General features: G+C 47.6%; 2 protein-coding genes across 3 annotated transcripts in view; one reads left to right on the forward strand and one right to left on the reverse strand.

Moving 5' to 3' along the window:
* The window catches only part of LOC141148415 (uncharacterized), a 332,754-nt gene that overhangs the window by 252,560 nt on the left and 61,523 nt on the right, over positions 1-18,671 (reverse strand). The gene's annotated exons all lie outside the window — the stretch shown is intronic.
* The window catches only part of LOC141147564 (putative methyltransferase DDB_G0268948), an 83,589-nt gene that overhangs the window by 39,964 nt on the left and 24,954 nt on the right, over positions 1-18,671 (forward strand). For both annotated transcript variants that reach the window (XM_073634788.1, XM_073634787.1), the window contains exons 2-3: positions 628-751; positions 16,422-16,582. In XM_073634788.1, coding sequence (XP_073490889.1) covers positions 641-751; positions 16,422-16,582 — 272 coding nt within the window. In that variant the 5' untranslated portion in view covers positions 628-640. The remainder of the gene's footprint in view (positions 1-627; positions 752-16,421; positions 16,583-18,671) is intronic.

Genomic DNA, 18,671 nt, shown 5'->3' on the forward strand with positions numbered 1-18,671 from the left:
GCCAGTCTCGCTTAAAAATAATAAAATAAAGTTGTGATTGTAAGAGGAAGGGGAGGAGTGCGAGTGATGTTAGGAAGTGGGTGGGATTGGTGAAGATCCGCTTTAAAAGCCTCATTTTAAAAAGTGCAGATCCATCAGTTCTCATAGTAAGGCTGTTATAAATCTGGGCAATTCGGTCTGAAATACACATATGCTGAGGTCACATGGCAAGATAACCTCTAGATATACAGGCAGCTAAAGTTACATGCAAATCTCACCTTTTTCTGTAAAAGTCTAGATTGGCTGTGGCCCCTCCTAGGCTTTCCTATACCAATGTAAGGGACAGCCTCATTGACCAATAGGGAGGCAGTGAGGGGTGGGGCCAAAGAATGTTTTATTTGCTTAGAACTTCAGCTGTCTCAGGATCTAATTACTTTTCTACATGGTCACACTTTTTTTTCCATCATATTTTCAGTCTGAATTGTTGGTATAGGTCCACTTTGAAGAGAAACAATTTAATCTTGTACATGCAGGTTAAAGTGACAGTGTAACTGCAAAGGACCAGGCACCCTACCCCCTAGAGGTCCCTTTTTTTTACTGTGTGTACATCTTTAGAAAACATTTTTCTCTTCTGTTTTATCATTATAGGTGAGAGCCCAAAATGGTGATACGGCAGTTTGAAGGAAAGGAGCATGCATCTGATTATCAGAAATTCAGGTTTGATACATCGCAAGAAATAATAGACCTTATCTTCAGTTACGTGGATGAAAGGGTGAGTGACGGCTTCTGTCTGGTATATGCCCAGCTAAAAAATAGGGCACTTGTAAAATTTAAAACAGAATTATTTTGCTTAGATTGGCAGATTAGCAGAGCCACTAGAGTAATTTTTTTTAAGAGGTTGTCCAGTCAACACTTTTTTTCTATTAGACAGAGCAGGGAAGGGTGCTGTCGGGTTCTTACTGCTGTGGTAAAGAGATAAAACTGCGCTATTTGGGAAGAAATTAAAAAAAACTAGAGCAGCTACATATAAATGTGACTAAAATTTGTGAACTTAAGGTGAATGTGAATGTAGCGCTAATAAAAGCTGTGTGAAACAGCTACATAATCTGAAAAATACTGAAAAAGGTAATAATAAAAAACATGTGGATAAACATGTAAGAAATCTAAGCACGTGAACCTAATAAGGTGACAAAGCACAAGTGTAATAAAAAGGAAGGGTGAATCTTGGATGAAAAGTAATGGTGATGACAATAAATGGTCCTTCAAATTATGGACAACTTAGTGTAAAAAAGGACAAAAAAGTGAATGTCTTGACAACTAATGTCCCAAAAGAAAAGGAGGTTTGTGGAGAAACCAAGGAGTCCGTCAGATAATAAACATCTTCATGTGGGCAATCGAAGACATCAAATAAACTGTTGTCAGCAGATATCACCAAGAAGGAATAAAATGGGTACTCTTACCGGAACGTGTGGATCTGGATGTCAGTGACACCAGATTAAACAAGCATGGATTGAAGCAGCACAAGATATCCTAGGATAGTCGGCATAGTCATTCTACCAGCCTGAAGAACCATCTCCTCTGCTGCTTCCAGTAGAAGCTGCTTCCAGTCTCCGATTGTCCACATGAAGATGTTTATCATCTGATGGACTCCTTGGTTTCTCCACAAACCTCCTTTTCTTTTGGGATATTAGTTGTCAAGACATTCACTTTTTTGTCCTTTTTTACACTAAGTTCTGAGATTCACCCTTCCTTTTTATTACACTTGTGCTTTGTCACCTTATTAGGTTCACGTGCTTAGATTTCTTACATGTTTATCCACATGTTTTTTATTATTACCTTTTTCAGTATTTTTCAGATTATGTAGCTGTTTCACACAGCTTTTATTAGCGCTACATTCACATTCATCTCGGGTTCTTACTGCTGTCTGTAACCCGATAGGGAGATTTCCCCCCAACTTCCTGTCCCAATTAATGGTGCCACCAGGAAGCGAGTAAAAATTTTAAAAAATTACAGAGGGTCTAACTTCCAAAAATTTATTTTTTAATTTTTATTTTCCACAATTGTGCACGTCACACAAATTTTGATTATAATTTCTCTAATAGATCAATCCCTATGATTGTCAGCTCCATCTAGTGGCTAACATGTAGTATAGTTTTCTGAAATACCTCAATGAGAAAATATACCACATTTTGGCCACTAGATGGTGCTATCACAGGGATTACTGTATATGGAGAAATTACAGCAAAAGTGCACTAAAGTGTTTTTACATCCAGCCAATGATTGTTTAATAAATGGATGCCCTAGTGTGCTACACACACCAACAAAAAACTTAATTGAAACATATTTGGGGTTTGTAGTATGTCCTGTTCTTCTATTCCTCCTCTTGCACTTGCCCAAAATTCCTATGTGTGAAAATTACAGTTACTGTGTAAATACAGATGCTGTAATAGGTGATGCTGTCAAAAACGGACTACAGTATAGAGACATGCAAAGTAAAATTGTTTATAAACCTGGATCAGACAGGAGATAGAGAGATACAAAGTAATATTGTTTATAAATAGGGATGGCCTGAACAGCCCCCGGTTCGGTTCGCAGCAGAACATGCAACCAGGCAAAAAATTCGACAGAACACATGAACACCGTTAAAGTCTATGGAACACGAACATGAATAATCAAAAGTGCTCATTTTAAAAGCTTATATGCAAATTATTGTCATAAAAAGTGTTTGGGGACCCGTGTCCTGCCCCAGAGGACATGTATTAATGCAAATTCTTTTTTAAAAAAACAGACGTTTTTTCGGGAGCAGTGATTTTTTTTTAATGCTCAAAGTGAAACAATAAAAATAAAATATTCCTTTAAATATCGTGCCTGGGGGGGTGTCTATAGTATGCCTGTAAAGTGGTGCATTTTTCCCATGTTTAGGACAGTACCACAGCAAAATGACATTTCTAAAGGAAAAATTGTCATTCAAAACTGATCGCGGCTGCAATGAATTGTCTGGTCTCGGCAATATAGATAAAACTCATTGAAAAAAAGAGCATGGGATGCCCCCAGTCCATTACCAGGCCTTTTGGGTCTGGTATGAATATTAAGGGAAACCCCAAACCAAAATGTAAAAAAAAATTGCGTGGGGGTCCCCCTAAAATCCATACCAGGCCCTTCGGATCTGATATGGAAATTAAGGGGAACCCTGCGCCAAAATTTTTTAAAAAATGGCGTGGGGTTCCCCCCAAAATCCATACCAGACCCTTATCCAAGCATGCAACCTGGCAGGCCGCAGGAAAAGAGGGGGGACAAGAGAGCGCCCCCCCTCCTGAACCGTGCCAAGCCACATGCCCTCAACATGGGGAGGGTGCTTTTGGGTAGCCCCCTTAACAAGCCCTTAACAAGGAGACCCCCAGATCTCAGCCTCCCTCCGTGTGAAATGGTAACGGGGTACATATGTACCCCCTTTGCAATACTTTGTGTTAGAATGGCAATTTTCGACTGGTACAGCAGGGACTGGCTGAATTTCGATCTATGTGTAAGAATCCCTGCTCAATGGAGGTTGATTTTTAAACCCTGTTCACACTAGGGCATGGGGCAGACTGACCCTTCGGGCCCTCGGGCACTGCCTGGGGCCATTAGGGGGCCCCATGAGCAGGGCCGATCCTAGGGTCACAGACGCCTGGGTGCAGAAATATTTCTGGAGCCCCCACGTGGGCGTGGTCATCTTTACCAACTCCTCCCCTTTACAAATGTTACTATGGCAACGACTCAAACACAGAGATGCTCCCCTAAGAAGTCTTCGTTGCCCTAGGATCCTCCCATGATCTTTTAACAATAAAGATAATACAGGAAGAGCGTACAGTAATGAGACCTGGAGGGGAGTCTCTCTGATGCACACAGAGAGGGCTTCTGTTAGAGAGTCTGTTAGAAAGAGCCCCCAGACATAGTACAGGAGATGGTCAGAGACTGTAGACATGGTACAAGAGATGGTCGGAGACTGTAGACATGGTACAGGAGATGGTCAAAGACTGCAGACATGGTACAGGAGATGGTCAGAGACTGTAGACATGGTACAGGAGATGGTCAGAGACTGTAGACATGGTACAGGAGATGGTCAGAGACAGCAGACATGATACAAGAGATGGTCAGAGACTGCAGACATGTTACAAGAGATGGTCAGAAACTGCAGACATGTTATAAGAGATGGTCAGAGACTGCAGACATGTTACAAGAGATGGTCAGAGACTGCAGACATGTAACAAGAGATGGTCAGAGACTGCAGACATGATACAAGAGATGGTCAGAGACTGCAGACATGTTACAAGAGATGGTCAGAGACTGCAGACATGTTACAAGAGATGGTCAGAGACTGCAGACATGATACAAGAGATGGTCAGAGACTGCAGACATGTTACAAGAGATGGTCAGAGACTGCAGACATGTTACAAGAGATGGTCAGAGACTGCAGACATAGTACAGGAGATGGTCAGAGAATGTGGACATATTACAGGAGATGGTCAGAGATTGCAGACATACTACAGGAGACGCTCAGAGACTGGAGATATAATACAGGAGATGGTCAGAGACTGCCGACATAATACAGGAGATGGTCAAAGACTGCAGACATAGTACAGGAGATGGTCAGAGACTGCAGATATGATACAAGAGATGGTCAGAGACTGCAGACATGTTACAAGAGATGGTCAGAGACTGCAGTTCCTATGGACATTAGTAGATAATGGCCGATCGGCCCTCTCACCTGACCCAGCGATACCGCAACAACGGTTCCTCTGATCAGGAGTCAGCTCACTCTGAATTGCCCGTGGCGACTCCGCTGGGTAGTACCCAGATCTGTATTCTGGCAATGACTCCATTCCTTTCTCCGCCTGGAATGGCGCTAGGCTGTGTGGCTTTCCCTCTGGTGGCACAGGGCAGCTGGGTTCTCTCTCTGATGGTGTTCTCTCAGCACTGAGCTCTCCCTCTGGAGTCCTGGGTGTACTTCCCTGAAAGCTTTCCCGGGCTCCTGGCTCTCTCTCTCTCCCATTCAGCTGAGCATGCTGTGTGGGCTGCAGTTTCCGTGTTACAGTGGGGCTGCATATCCCACAATCCTCTACTTTGCTCCATTTTTTTTCTTCCCTGGCCGATATGAAGGCGGGGGAAGAAACATAGTGCGCCGCTCACTAGTACAGCAGCACGCACGAGGAGGAGAGGGAGAGGGGTGTCGCCCGGTGCGGTAAAACATGGTATCATCCCCCCTCCACCAACTATAGTCGCCCCTCAGTACAGACCCCCCTCCACTAAGTATAGACCCCCAAAACAAACTATCCCCTCTCCATTAGTAAAGACCCCCAGAACAAACCACCACCCCATTAGTACAGACCCCCAGAACAAACCACCCCCTCTCCATTAGTACAGACCCCCGGGACAAACCACCCCCCCTCCATTAGTACAGACCCCCAGAACAAACCACCCCCCTCCATTAGTACAGACCCCCCTGGACAAACCACCCCCTCCATTAGTACAGACCCCCCCAGGACAAACCACCCCCCTCCATTAGCACAGACCCCCCTGGACTAACCACCCCCCCTCCATTAGTACAGACCCCCAGAACAAACCACCCCCCTCCTTTAGTACACACCCCCCAGGACAAACCACCCCCCTTAATTAGTACAGTCCCCCCAGAACAAACCACCCCCCATTAGTACAGACCCTGCGGACAACCCCCCTACATTAGTACAGAACCCCCAGAACAAACCACCCCCCCTTCCATTAGTACAGACCCCCCAGGACAAACCACCCCCCCTCCATTAGTACAGACGCCCCCAAAACAAACCACCCCCCTCCATTAGTACAGACCCCCAGAACAAACCACCCCCCCATTAGTACAGACCCCGGGACAAACCACCCCCTCTCCATTAGTTCAGACCCCCCTGGGACAAACCACCCCCCCTCCATTAGTACAGACCCCCCAGGACAAACCACCCCCCTCCATTAGTATAGACCCCCCTGGACAAACCACCCACCCCTTCATCAGTACCGACCCCCCCAGGACTAACCACCCCCCCTCCATCAATGCAGACCCCCCAGAACAAACCACCCCCCTCCATTAGTACAGACCCCCCCAGGACAAACCACCCCCCCTCCATTAGTATAGACCCCCAGAACAAACCACCCCCCCTTCATTAGTACCGACCCCCAGAACAAACCACCCCCCCTCCATTAGTACAGACCCCAGAACAAACCACCCCCCTCCATCAGTACAGACCCCCCAGAACAAACCACCCCCCTCCATTAGTACAGACCCCCCCATGACAAACCCCCCTCACTTAGTATAGACCCCCCAGGACAACCCCCTCCATTAGTATAGACTCCCCCAGAACAAACCCCCTCCATTAGTATAGACCCCCCAGGACAAACCCCCCCTCCATTAGTATAGTCTCCCCCAGGACAAACTCCCCTCCATTAGTACAGACCCCCCCAGGACAAACCACCCCCCTCCATTAGTATAGACCCCCCCTGGACAAACCACCCACCCCTTCATCAGTACCACCCCCCAGGACTAACCACCCCCCCTCCATCAGTACAGACCCCCCAGAACAAACCACCCCCCCTCCATTAGTACCGACCCCCAGAACAAACCACCCCCCTCCATTAGTACAGACCCCCAGAACAAACCACCCCCCTCCATTAGTATAGACCCCCCAGAACAAACCACCCCCCCTCCATTAGTACAGACCCCCCCACGACAAACCCCCCTCCATTAGTATAGACCCCCCCAGGACAAACCCCCCTCCATTAGTATAGACTCCCCCAGGACAAACCCCCCTCTATTAGTATAGACCCCCCTCCATTAGTATAGACCCCCCAGGACAAAACCCCCCTCCATTAGTATAGACTCCCCCCAGGACAAACCCCCCCTCCATTAGTATAGACCCCCCCAGGACAAACCCCCCCTCTATTAGTATAGACCCCCAACAAACCACCCCCCCTCCATTGAGCTAATTAAAAAACACTCGGGCGGCAGCTGGAGAGGAGAGGACGGTGTGCAGCCGTGCCACCCGGGTGGAGACCAGAGCGTGTCAGGCTTGGGCAGCAGGCAGGAGTTACACACAAGAGGAAGAGAACTGTCTGCAACACGGGCACGGACCGCACCCCCCCAGTGACGTCACTGCGCGGCTGAGACACAACCGATCCGATCTCCAGCTATCTCCGCTCTCCCCCTCCTCCTCAGGAGGAGGCAGGGGGGAGGGGCTTCGGCAAAAAACAAAGCGGCTGCGGTAACCAGGGGAGAGAGCCGCCTACGGACAAGGAGAGGAGGAGGGAGGGGAGCACTCTGGCGCTGCAGCGCCCCACCTCTGTGGCGCCCGAGTGCACTGCACCCCATGCACCCTGTCCAGGATCGGCCCTGCCCATGAGAGGCTCTGCAACACATGCAGTCTAGCATAGGAAGTGGCTGTAATAATACCTCTCTCCCCACACTGCTCCCCGCTGGCCCCTCCTTCCCTCCAGACCACCCCAGGTGCTTTTACATGCTATAACCTGGGATGGACAAGAAGAGAGGAGGGGCCAGTGGGGAGAAGCGCACCGTAAAAGGTATTATTATTATTATTATAGGCATCGGGTGAGGCTGTGTACTTTACCCATTTCTTTTTTTGGAGTAACTGGCATTGGAACAGTAACTGGCTGGGGGCAGCTAGCGTTGGCAGCCAGGACACATTCCCCGCATCTCTTTAAATAACAGAAAAAAGGCAGATCACCGCGCTATACCTTAGCTGAATTGGTACATAAAAACATATTGAAAACAAAAATTGAAAACAATCTAATGTGACAAATCAGTGATCAAACATCAGCATGAAGCAGCCGCTAAAACGTGAGATACACACATAACAAAGTAAATACAAGAGGAGCAGCGCTGTGATAAAAAGTTCTATATGATAAAACCAGAACGAAAAATGTGAAAATATTAAGCCCAAAAATTGGGATAGGCTCCAAGTTCATAGATTACAAAAACAGCTGGACCGTCCTATTCAAAAACCAATCATGGATGGTAAAAAGAAGAAGCGTGAATAAATGGAAATCAATGAGTCCTTCACCACACCACTGTGATAGTAAAAATGCGCGCTTACCAAATGGCAAGCTTGGAAGAGCTTGCGACCTCAACCCGGTCGGGGCCTTTCAGGATGGAACCATCAAGGGGAGGCACGCCACTTTGGCTTGGATTAAGCACGCTGTTCTTCCAATTAACACTCTATGTGGAGATGTGACCCCTGGCTAGGGCTAAGCCTCCGGGGAGGTGTATCAAAGAAAGAAGGAAAGCGACATAGCGTAATCCTGCTTTCACTTTTATTAAAATCAAAAAAGAATTGCACTTACATGTGGAAGGATAACAACAAACATTTGAGCCGGCCGGCTAGAAAGCGAACGCCCGTCCTGTAGACTGTAGACGGTAAATGCAGCACGTCAGCACGTCAGCACGCCCGACGTACGTTTCGTCACACTCTGACGTCGTCTGGGGCACAGACGACGTCAGAGTGTGACGAAACGTACGTCGGGCGTGCTGACGTGCTGACGTGCTGCATTTACCGTCTACAGTCTACAGGACGGGCGTTCGCTTTCTAGCCGGCCGGCTCAAATGTTTGTTGTTATCCTTCCACATGTAAGTGCAATTCTTTTTTGATTTTAATAAAAGTGAAAGCAGGATTACGCTATGTCGCTTTCCTTCTTTCTTTGATACACCTCCCCGGAGGCTTAGCCCTAGCCAGGGGTCACATCTCCACATAGAGTGTTAATTGGAAGAACAGCGTGCTTAATCCAAGCCAAAGTGGCGTGCCTCCCCTTGATGGTTCCATCCTGAAAGGCCCCAACCGGGTTGAGGTCGCAAGCTCTTCCAAGCTTGCCATTTGGTAAGCGCGCATTTTTACTATCACAGTGGTGTGGTGAAGGACTCATTGATTTCCATTTATTCACGCTTCTTCTTTTTACCATCCATGATTGGTTTTTGAATAGGACGGTCCAGCTGTTTTTGTAATCTATGAACTTGGAGCCTATCCCAATTTTTGGGCTTAATATTTTCACATTTTTCGTTCTGGTTTTATCATATAGAACTTTTTATCACAGCGCTGCTCCTCTTGTATTTATTTTCCCCGCATCTCTTGCCTGGGCACCCACACTCAGCAATTGCCCCTCTGTGGCAGCCGACACCTCCATCTCTCTTCTGACAGCCTGCACATCCCACCGAGTTACTGAGGATCCCCTCCCTCCTCGGCTCCGGTGTTCTCATAGATAGGAGAGGGGTTGGGTGAAATTGCACTGCTAGAGCCCAGGCCTGTCACTGGGTATGGTTTATGGATGCAGAGGAGGGGAACAGGTAACGGGTGCACAGCACATATGTTGGAGTGATGGGAGAGGGGGGAAGAGGACTTGTGCTGGGTGGTGGATTTTGGGGGATTTTCAGGTCCTCTCCCCTTAACAAAGAGATGTTGCCTGCCACAGAGGACCTGTGTCCTACCCCCCCACCCACAGTGTCCCTCTCTGTCGTCCTCCCACGGCATCCCCTAAAAGGCAACTATGATTGGGGGCTTAAGACAGTAAGGACTTGTTTACATTTGCAGTTTGGGGGTGGTAAAACCCTGATAGATGAGCCCTGTTTTTTACCCCCCCCCCCCCTCCCAATTGCACCCCACTACAGTAGCCAGGGCTGTACACATTTGCAACAGGAATTATACACCCTGTCACACTTAACAGGTATATCGCCTGCCAAGCATGTATTAGGTTGAGGTTCTTGGGTTTAGGTGGCCTTCATAATGTTACTTCTGTAGTCATGCTGGCTGATCATCCACAGTGAGGCTTGAGTTGCCCCTATGTGTAGTACGTGAGCGTATTAGCTGACTTCAGCATGTCATGACATCATGACGTGGTGGTCACATGTTCCACTCAGCACCGGCGCTGTATGTGTTATGCCGGTCCGGGACTTGGAGCGGGGTTGTGCGTGCCGTGCCGCCCATTCTGAGCCTCTGACCCTGCATGACGTTGTGTTGCTGCACGGACCGTGCCGCCCACCTCTTTCTGGCCACATGGTTTAATGTGACAATGTTCCATTTTTGTCACTGGTCCCCCGTTTGGACCCTCAATTGAGGTTCAATCTGTACCTGTTTAGAAGACTTAATCGAGCTCTGGAGATTTGGTTGCCATACCTGGATCCATACTCATGGATTGATCCAACATCTGCTCCTGGAGTGATCCCTCTACCATCTCCATCTACCTCTGATTTGGTAATACCAATGAGCATCTGGCTTTTGGCCAACCTAAGCCCAATTGACCCACTGTAGTATGACAGGTGGGTCCACCTTGTCTGGTAAGAAGTATCTATCTACAAATTTCCATCAGATAAATGTCCATCCTACTTCATTTATGCCATGCAGTCATTTTTTTGCCTACATCGGGAGGTGCGTGAGAGCGGTTGTTCTAGAGGGCTGTCATATGACGTCCACCCAGAACGAGAGCCGCGCCGCCCAGCCGTCATTTGACAGGCAGCGGGCGGTAAGTGGTTAAAGAAAGGAGACTAAGGAGTTAATGAGGGCTGATTAGAGTAAACCAAAGGATTTAAAGTGTTTAAGGTGTTTAAACAAAGGAGCATTTTATTTTTACCTGTCAGATTGCTTTAACTGACATCTACAGATAGAAGTTTTATCCCTTTGAGCTGCAGATGAATGAACAGAATGATCTAAAAGTAACAATATTTTAATCTGTATTTTGTATATTCCCAACTGAGCAGTATTATTTAATGATCATGTTTAACCAATTCCCTACAGACCTATAGTCATATGACATCCACAGGAGCACTCTGCCATCCTGGATGGGTGTCATATAACGTCCTCTGCTATTCGCCACTCCTGAGGGCCCCCAGGGGCCCACAATGCGGCGATCGGGAATGAGGCGTATCCCTCAGACACAGCCCATCCCAGATCAGTGTAATGAAATTGGCTCTTTACCACGTACCTGGCTGTGTCCAATCACAGCTGGTCACAGAATGTCATCAAACCACGGTAACAAGCTTTTACTGGGTTCTCCTCCTCACACACCGATCGTGTGTGAGGAGGAGATTGCGGTAACAGTTCGTTACCGCTTACAGTGCACACCAATCACACTGATTGTCCCCCCAATAAAAAGTACCTGTCACCACCCAAAGTACCTGTCACCAGTCCATCTGAGTACCCGAATACCTGTCACCAGCCCATCAGAGTACCGAGTACTTGTCACCAGCCCATCAGAGTACCCGAGTACCTGTCACCAGCCCATCAGAGTACGCGAGTACCTGTCACCAACCCATCAGAGTACCCAAGTTCCTGTCACCAGCCCATCAGAGTACTCGAGTACCTGTCACCAGCCCATCAGAGTACTCGAGTACCTGTCACCAGCCCATCAGAGTACTCGAGTACTTCTCACCAGCCCATCAGAGTACTCGAGTACCTCTTACTAGCCCATCAGAGTACTCGAGTACCTCTCACTAGCCCATCAGAGTACTCGAGTACCTGTCACCAGCCCATCAGAGTACCAAGTACTTGTCACCAGCCCATCAGAGTACCCAAGTACCTGTCACCAGCCCATCAGAGTACCCGAGTACCTTTCACCAGCCCATCAGAGTACCCGAGTACCTGTCACCAGCCCATCAGAGTACTCGAGTATCTGTCACCAGCCCATCAAAGTACTTGTGTACCTCTCACCAGCCCATCAGAGAACTCGAGTACCTATCACTAGCCCATCAGAGTACCCGAGTACCTGTCACTAGCCCATCTGAGTACCCGAGTACCTGTAACCAGCCCATCTGAGTTCCCGAGTACCCGTCTCCAGCCCATCAGAGTACCCGAGTACCTGTCTCCAGCCCATCTGTGTACCGAGCACCTGTCACCAGCCCATCAGAGTAAACGAGTACCTGTCACCAGCCCATCAGAGTACCCGAATACTTGTCACCAGCCCATCAGAGTACCCGAGTACCTGTCACCAGCCCATCAGAGTACCCGATCACCTGTCACCAGCCCATCTGAGTACTCGAGTACCTGTCACCAGCCCATCTGAGTACCCGAGTACCTGTCACCAGCCCATCTGAGTACCAGAGTACCTGTCACTAGCCCATCGGAGTACCCAAGTACCTGTCTCCAGCCCATCTGTGTACCGAGTACCTGTCTCCAGCCCATCTGAGCACTGTGTACCTGTCACCAGCCCATCAGAGTAACCAAGTACCTATCACCAGCCCATCAGAGTACCCGAGTACCTATCTGCAGCCCATCAGATTACCCGATCACCTGTATCCAGCCCATCAGAGTACCCAAGTATCTGTCTCCAGCCCATCTGTGTACCGAGTACCGGTCTCCAGCCCATCTGAGCACTGTGTACCTGTCACCAGCCCATCAGAGTAACCAAGTACCTATCACCAGCCCATCAGAGTACCCAAATACCTATCTGCAGCCCATCAGATTACCCGATCACCTGTATCCAACCCATCAGAGTACCCAAGTACCTGTCTCCAGCCCATCTGTGTACCTAGTACCTGTCTCCAGCCCATCAGAGTAACCAAGTATCTATCACCAGCCCATTAGAGTACCCAAATACCTATCTGCAGCCCATCAGATTACCCGATCACCTGTATCCAACCCATCAGAGTACCCAAGTACCTGTCTCCAGCCCATCTGTGTACCGAGTACCTGTCTCCAGCCCATCAGAGTACTCGAGTACCTGTCACCAGCCCATCTGAGTACCGAGTACCTGTCACCAGCCCATCTGAGTACCGAGTACCTGTCACCAGCCCATCTGAGTACCCGCATACCTGTCACTAGCCCATCTGAGTACCCGAGTACCTGTCTCCAGCCCATCAGAGTACCCGAGTACCTGTCACCAGCCCATCTGAGTACCCGAGTACCTTTCTCTAGCCCATTAGAGTACCCGAGTACCTGTCACCAGCCCATCAGAGTACCCGAGTACCTGTCACCAACCCATCAGAGTACTTGAGTACCTGTCACCAGCCCATCAGAGTACTCGAGTACCTATCACCAGCCCATCAGAGTACTCGAGTACCTGTCACCAGCCCATCAGAGTACTCGAGTACCTGTCACCAGCCCATCAGAGTACCCGAGTACCTGTCTCCAGCCCATCAGAGTACCCGAGTACCTGTCTCCAGCCCATCAGAGTACCCGAGTACCTGTCTCCAGCCCATCTGAGTACCGAGTACTTGTCTCCAGCCCATCTGAGTACCAAGTACCTGTCTCCAGCCTATCTGAGAACCCAAGTACCTGTCACCAGCCCATCAAAATAACCAAGTACCTATCACCAGCCCATCAGAGTACCCGAGTACCTATCTGCAGCCCATAAGATTACCGATCACCCTATATCCAGCCCATCTGTGTACCGAGTACCTGTTTCCAGCCCATCTGAGTACTGAGTACCTGTCACCAGCCCATCTGTGTACCCGAGTACCTGTCATCAGCCCAGAGTACCCGAGTACCTGTCACCAGCCCATCAGAGTACCCAAGTACCTGTCACCAGCCCATCAGAGTAAACGAGTACCTGTCACCAGCCCATCAGAGTACCCGAGTACTTGTCACCAGCCCATCAGAGTACCTGAGTATCTGTCACCAGCCCATCAGAGTACTCGAATACCTGTCACCAGCCCATCAGAGTACCCGAGTACTTGTCACCAGCCCTTCAGAGTACCCGAGTACCTGTCACCAGCCCATCAGAGTAACCAAGTACCTGTCACCAGCCCATCAGAGTACTTGAGTACCTATCACCAGTCCATCAGAGTACTCGAGTACCTGTCACCAGCCCATCTGAGTACACAAGTACCTGTCTCTAGCCCATCAGAGTACCCGAGTACCTGTCTCCAGCCCATCTGTGTACTGAGTACCTGTCTCCAGCCCATCAGAGTAACCAAGTACCTATCACCAGCCCATCAGAGTATGCGAGTACCTATTTGCAGCCCATCAGATTACCCGATCACCTGTCTCCAGCCCATCAGATTACGCGAGTACCTATCTGCAGCCCATGCCTCATAGAATATACCTTGGGGTGTTTGCTTTCCAAAATTGAGTCATTTTGTGGGTAATTCCACTGTCCTGGTGCTCCAGGACCTTTAAAAGTGTGATAGGAAGGAATGAAATTATATGTGTAATTTATGCTCCTAGAACGTCTGAAGGTACTACTTCAATGTTGGACCTCTCTATATGGCCAGGCTGTGTTAAAGTCTCACACATGGGGTATCACTATTCACAGGAGGAGTAGCAAAATGTATTTTGGGGTGTATTTTTTGCTATGTACGTGCTGTGCATTAGAAATATCATATAAATTGCCAACTTTGTGTAAAAAAAAATGTTTTTATTTTCTTTCCACATTTTCTAAAGACTTGTGGAAAAAAAATGAACCCTTCAAAAGACTCATTATGCCTCATAGAATATACCTTGGGGTGTTTGCTTTCCAAAATTAGGTAATTTTATGGTTAATTCCATTGTCCTGGTGCTCCAGGGCCTTCAAAAGTGTAATAGGTTGTTAGGAAATTTTATGTGCAATTTATGCTCCTAGAATGCCTGATGGTGCTCCCTGCATGTTGGGCCTCTCTATGTGGCCAGACTGTGTAAACGTCTTACACATGTGGTATCGCCATACTCAGGACGAGTAGCAGAATGTATTTTGGGGCATAATTTTTGCTATGTACATGCTATGTGTTAGAAATATCATATAAATTGACCAGTGTCTGTAAAAAAAAAATACGTTTTCATTTTCTTTCCACATTTTTTGAAGAAAAACATAAACCATTCAAAAGACTCATAATGCCTCAAAAGATATACGTTGGGGTGTTTGCTTTCCAAAATAGGGTCATTTGGTGGGTAATTCCATTGTCCTGGTTCTCCAGGGCCTTTTTAAAAGTGTGATAGGTCATCAGGAAATTTTATGTGTAATTTATGCTCCTAGAACGCCTGACGGTGCTCCCTGCATGTTGGGCCACTCTATGTGGCCAGGCTGTGTAAAGGTCTCACACCTGTGGTATCGCCATACGCGGGAGGAGTAGCAGAATGTATTTGGGGTGTAATTTGAACTATGCATATGCTGTGTGTGACAAATAACTTGTTATTATGACAATTTTGTGTAAAAAAAAAAGGAAATTATTTCTTAATTTTTCCAAAAATTGTGGGAAAAAAGTACAACTTCAAAAACTCACTATGCCTCTTACTAAATACCTTGGACTATCTACTTTCCAAAAAGGCGTCATTTGGGGGATATTTGTACTTTCCGGACATTTCAGGGCCTCAAGAGATGAGATAGGCTGTCAGTGCATCAGGTGTGATCAATTTTCAATGATTTGCACCATAGCTTGTAGACTCTATAACTTTCACGCAGACCAAATAATATACACTTATTTGGGTTATTTGTACCAAAGATATGTAGCAGTTTACATTTTGGCCCAAATTTATGAAAAAAAAATTTATAATAGAAACTAAAAAAAGTGGGGTTTTTTTTCAAAGTTTCCGCTCTTTTTTCACTTATGTCGCAAAAAATAAAAAAACCAGTGGTGATTAAATACCACCAAAAGAAAGCTATATTTGTGTGAAAATAATGATGAAAATTTTGTTTGGGTACAGTGTTGCATGACTGGGTAATTGTCACTGAAATTGCGAGAGCGCTGAAAGCTGAAAATTGGTCTTGGCGGGAAGGGTGTATAAGTGTACTGTATTGAAGTGGTTAATGATAGTTAGTTGTGTGTGTTTTTTTTGTGTAGCACGGCCAAGATACTTACCAGTCCCTGGAGTCCCGCACTTTCCCCCCACAGCCAGTTTTCAGTTGCCAGACCCTGGTGCTACCAACTTGAAGCTGGGAGCTGACTGATTTTTCTCAGGAAATCACAGCTGTCTCCCCACTGCACGTGTGAAAGATTGTGCAGTGCATAAAAACTGGTCCCGCGGCCTCCTGGGACGTGTGATGCTAAGTTGCACAGTTCTCACTTGGGCCTGTCAGAAAATTGTACCAGCTCCCAGAAAAAAAAACAACAAAAAAAACCCCGCCAATTCTGGTAAAGTAGGGAGTGGGGTGGAGGATGGGAATCATTTTCAACCAAATAAAAGCTATCATTTTTATGACATTATAAATGTAACTACCTTTCCACCCACCTTCTGCATCCCTTTAAATGAGTCTTTATGCCGAGGAGGGCGGGACAGAGTTCTTAATCACTGGACCACTGTGATTGGCTCTCAGTGGACACATGATTGGAAGCCTGTCCCACCAGCTTCCAATTGGGACTAGAAACGGAGAGCTGGCTATGCTGTGGCTATCACTGTGCTGAGGGCATGCAGTAAGCGCGCTCTCAGCACAGAAATCTTGGCTTTCCATGATGTGGGCAGCAAGAGGTTAAACTGAAAACAACACCAGTGTCCTTGTGATGTATTTTGAAGATGTTTTTGTCCTCCTAGTTACACAAACCGTATGGATTTGCTGTGGACGTTGGCTGTGGAACGGGGCAGAACACAAGAATTCTCTCTCCATACTTTAAGAAAGTTCTCGGAATGGACATCAGTGAGGCTCAGATAGAGGAGGCCAAGAAAGCCACGGGGTCACCCAATGTCACATACAGGTGGGGACATTCTAAACGTGTTTCATTAGTTACGTTCAGGGGAGAACTAGGAACATTTGGCCTGGGGGAGCACATCCAACCAAGTAGCCCCTGATTAGAGTTGGGCGAACGGTTTGGCCCAAGCATGATTTCGGGCTGAAAATTGGCTGTTCGCCCATTTTGAGGAACACCCAAATTATCGGGGCGTTCAACCATTTGTCCAGCCCGCTAAATGACCACAATGTGATGCACAGTGCATTGGAAGCCCTGATTGGCTGAAGTAATGAAAGCTTTGCCCAATCAGGGCACAGAGCACTGCCAGAGCCATGACTGGAGAAAGTAATGATGACAATATCCAGTCATGGCTCATTGCTCATAGTCCCGTCCCACACTATAAAAAAATTCATCCCATAGCGGCCATTTGCAGTGTGATATTGGCATGGAGAGAGCTAGAACAGGGCTCTGTTCAGTGCTGCTAGAGAGTTAGTGTGCTATTATGCTTCTATTGTCAGTGTAGAATATCAGTTTAGTGTGAATCTAGTGATTAGGGATGAGCTTCGAGTTCGAGTCGAACTCATGTTCGACTCGAACATCGGCTGTTCACAAGTTCGCCGAACAGCGAACAATTTGGGGTGTTCGCGGCACATTCGAATGCCGCGGAACACCCTTTAAAAGTCTATGGGAGAAATCAAAAGTGCTAATTTTAAAGGCTTATATGCATGGTATTGTCAAAAAAAGCGTTTGGGGACCTGGGTCCTGCCCCAGGGGACATGGATCAATGCAAAAAAAGTTTTAAAAACGGCCGTTTTTTCGGGAGCAGTGATTTTAATAATGCTTAAAGTGAAACAATAAAAGTGTAATATCCCTTTAAATTTCATAGCTGGGGGGTGTCTATAGTATGCCTGTAAAGGGGCGCATGTTTCCCATGTTTAGAACAGTCTGACAGCAAAATGACATTTCAAAGGAAAAAAAGTAATTTAAAACTACTCGCGGCTATTAATGCATTGCCGGTCCGACAATACACATAAAAGTTAATTGATAAAAACGGCATGGGTATTCCCCACAGGGGAACCCTGAACCACAATTTTAAAAAAATGACATGGGGGGGGGGTCCCCCTAAATTCCATACCAGGCCCTTCAGGTCTGGTATGGATATTAAGGGGAACCCCGGCAAAAATTAAAAAAAAAAATGACGTGGGGGTTCCCCCTAAATTCCATACCAGGCCCTTAAGGTCTGGTATGGATATTAAGGGGAACCCCGCGCCAAAAATAAAAAAAATGACGTGGGGTCCCCCCAAAGATCCATACCAGACCCTTATCCGAGCAAGCAACCTGACTTGACGGGACTTCCCTGTGATGTCACGGGGAATGCCACAGGGAAGTCCCGTCATGTCCCGTGCATCAGAGGGGGGCGGGGTCACTGGGTGGCCCCGCCCCCTTTATTTAAGAACCGTCAGAAGAGGAGAAGCGTCACACAGCGGGAGCCTCCCTCCATGCCATGGTGCGGAGCGGTACGGAGAAGAAGATGAAGAAGAGAAGAAGATGAAGAGAAGAGTGGGAGCCTCCCTCCATGCCATGGATGCGGAGCGGCCCGGGAAGAAGATGCCGCGGAAGAGATGCTGGACGAGAACACCGGAGGAAGAACAAGAAGAACCAGAAGAAGAAGTAGATGAAGGAAGATAGAAGAAAGAAGAAGCATTTAAATAAAGGAATTGTCAAAAACTGTCTCTTGTCATTTTTAACATTTTTGACAGTTTTTTTGTGAAATGGTAGGGGTACTTTTGTACCCCCTTACCATTTCACACAGGGGGGAGGGCTGGGATCTGGGGGTCCCCTTGTTAAAGGGGGCTTCCAGATTCCGATAAGCCCCCCGCCCACAGACCCCCACAACCACCGGCCAGGGTTGTGGGGATGAGGCCCTTGTCCTCATCAACATGGGGACAAGGTGTTTTGGGGGGCTACCCCAAAGCACCCTCCCAATGTTGAGGGGATGTGGCCATGTACGGTTTGGGGGGGGCGCTCTCTCATCCCCCCTCTTTTCCTGAGGCCTGCCAGGTTGCATGCTCGGATAAGGGTCTGGTATGGTTTTTTGGGGGGACCCAACACCGTT

The sequence above is a fragment of the Aquarana catesbeiana genome, linkage group LG06 (genome assembly GCF_042186555.1).
Source record: "Aquarana catesbeiana isolate 2022-GZ linkage group LG06, ASM4218655v1, whole genome shotgun sequence".
Taxonomy (NCBI): Eukaryota; Metazoa; Chordata; class Amphibia; order Anura; family Ranidae; genus Aquarana; species Aquarana catesbeiana.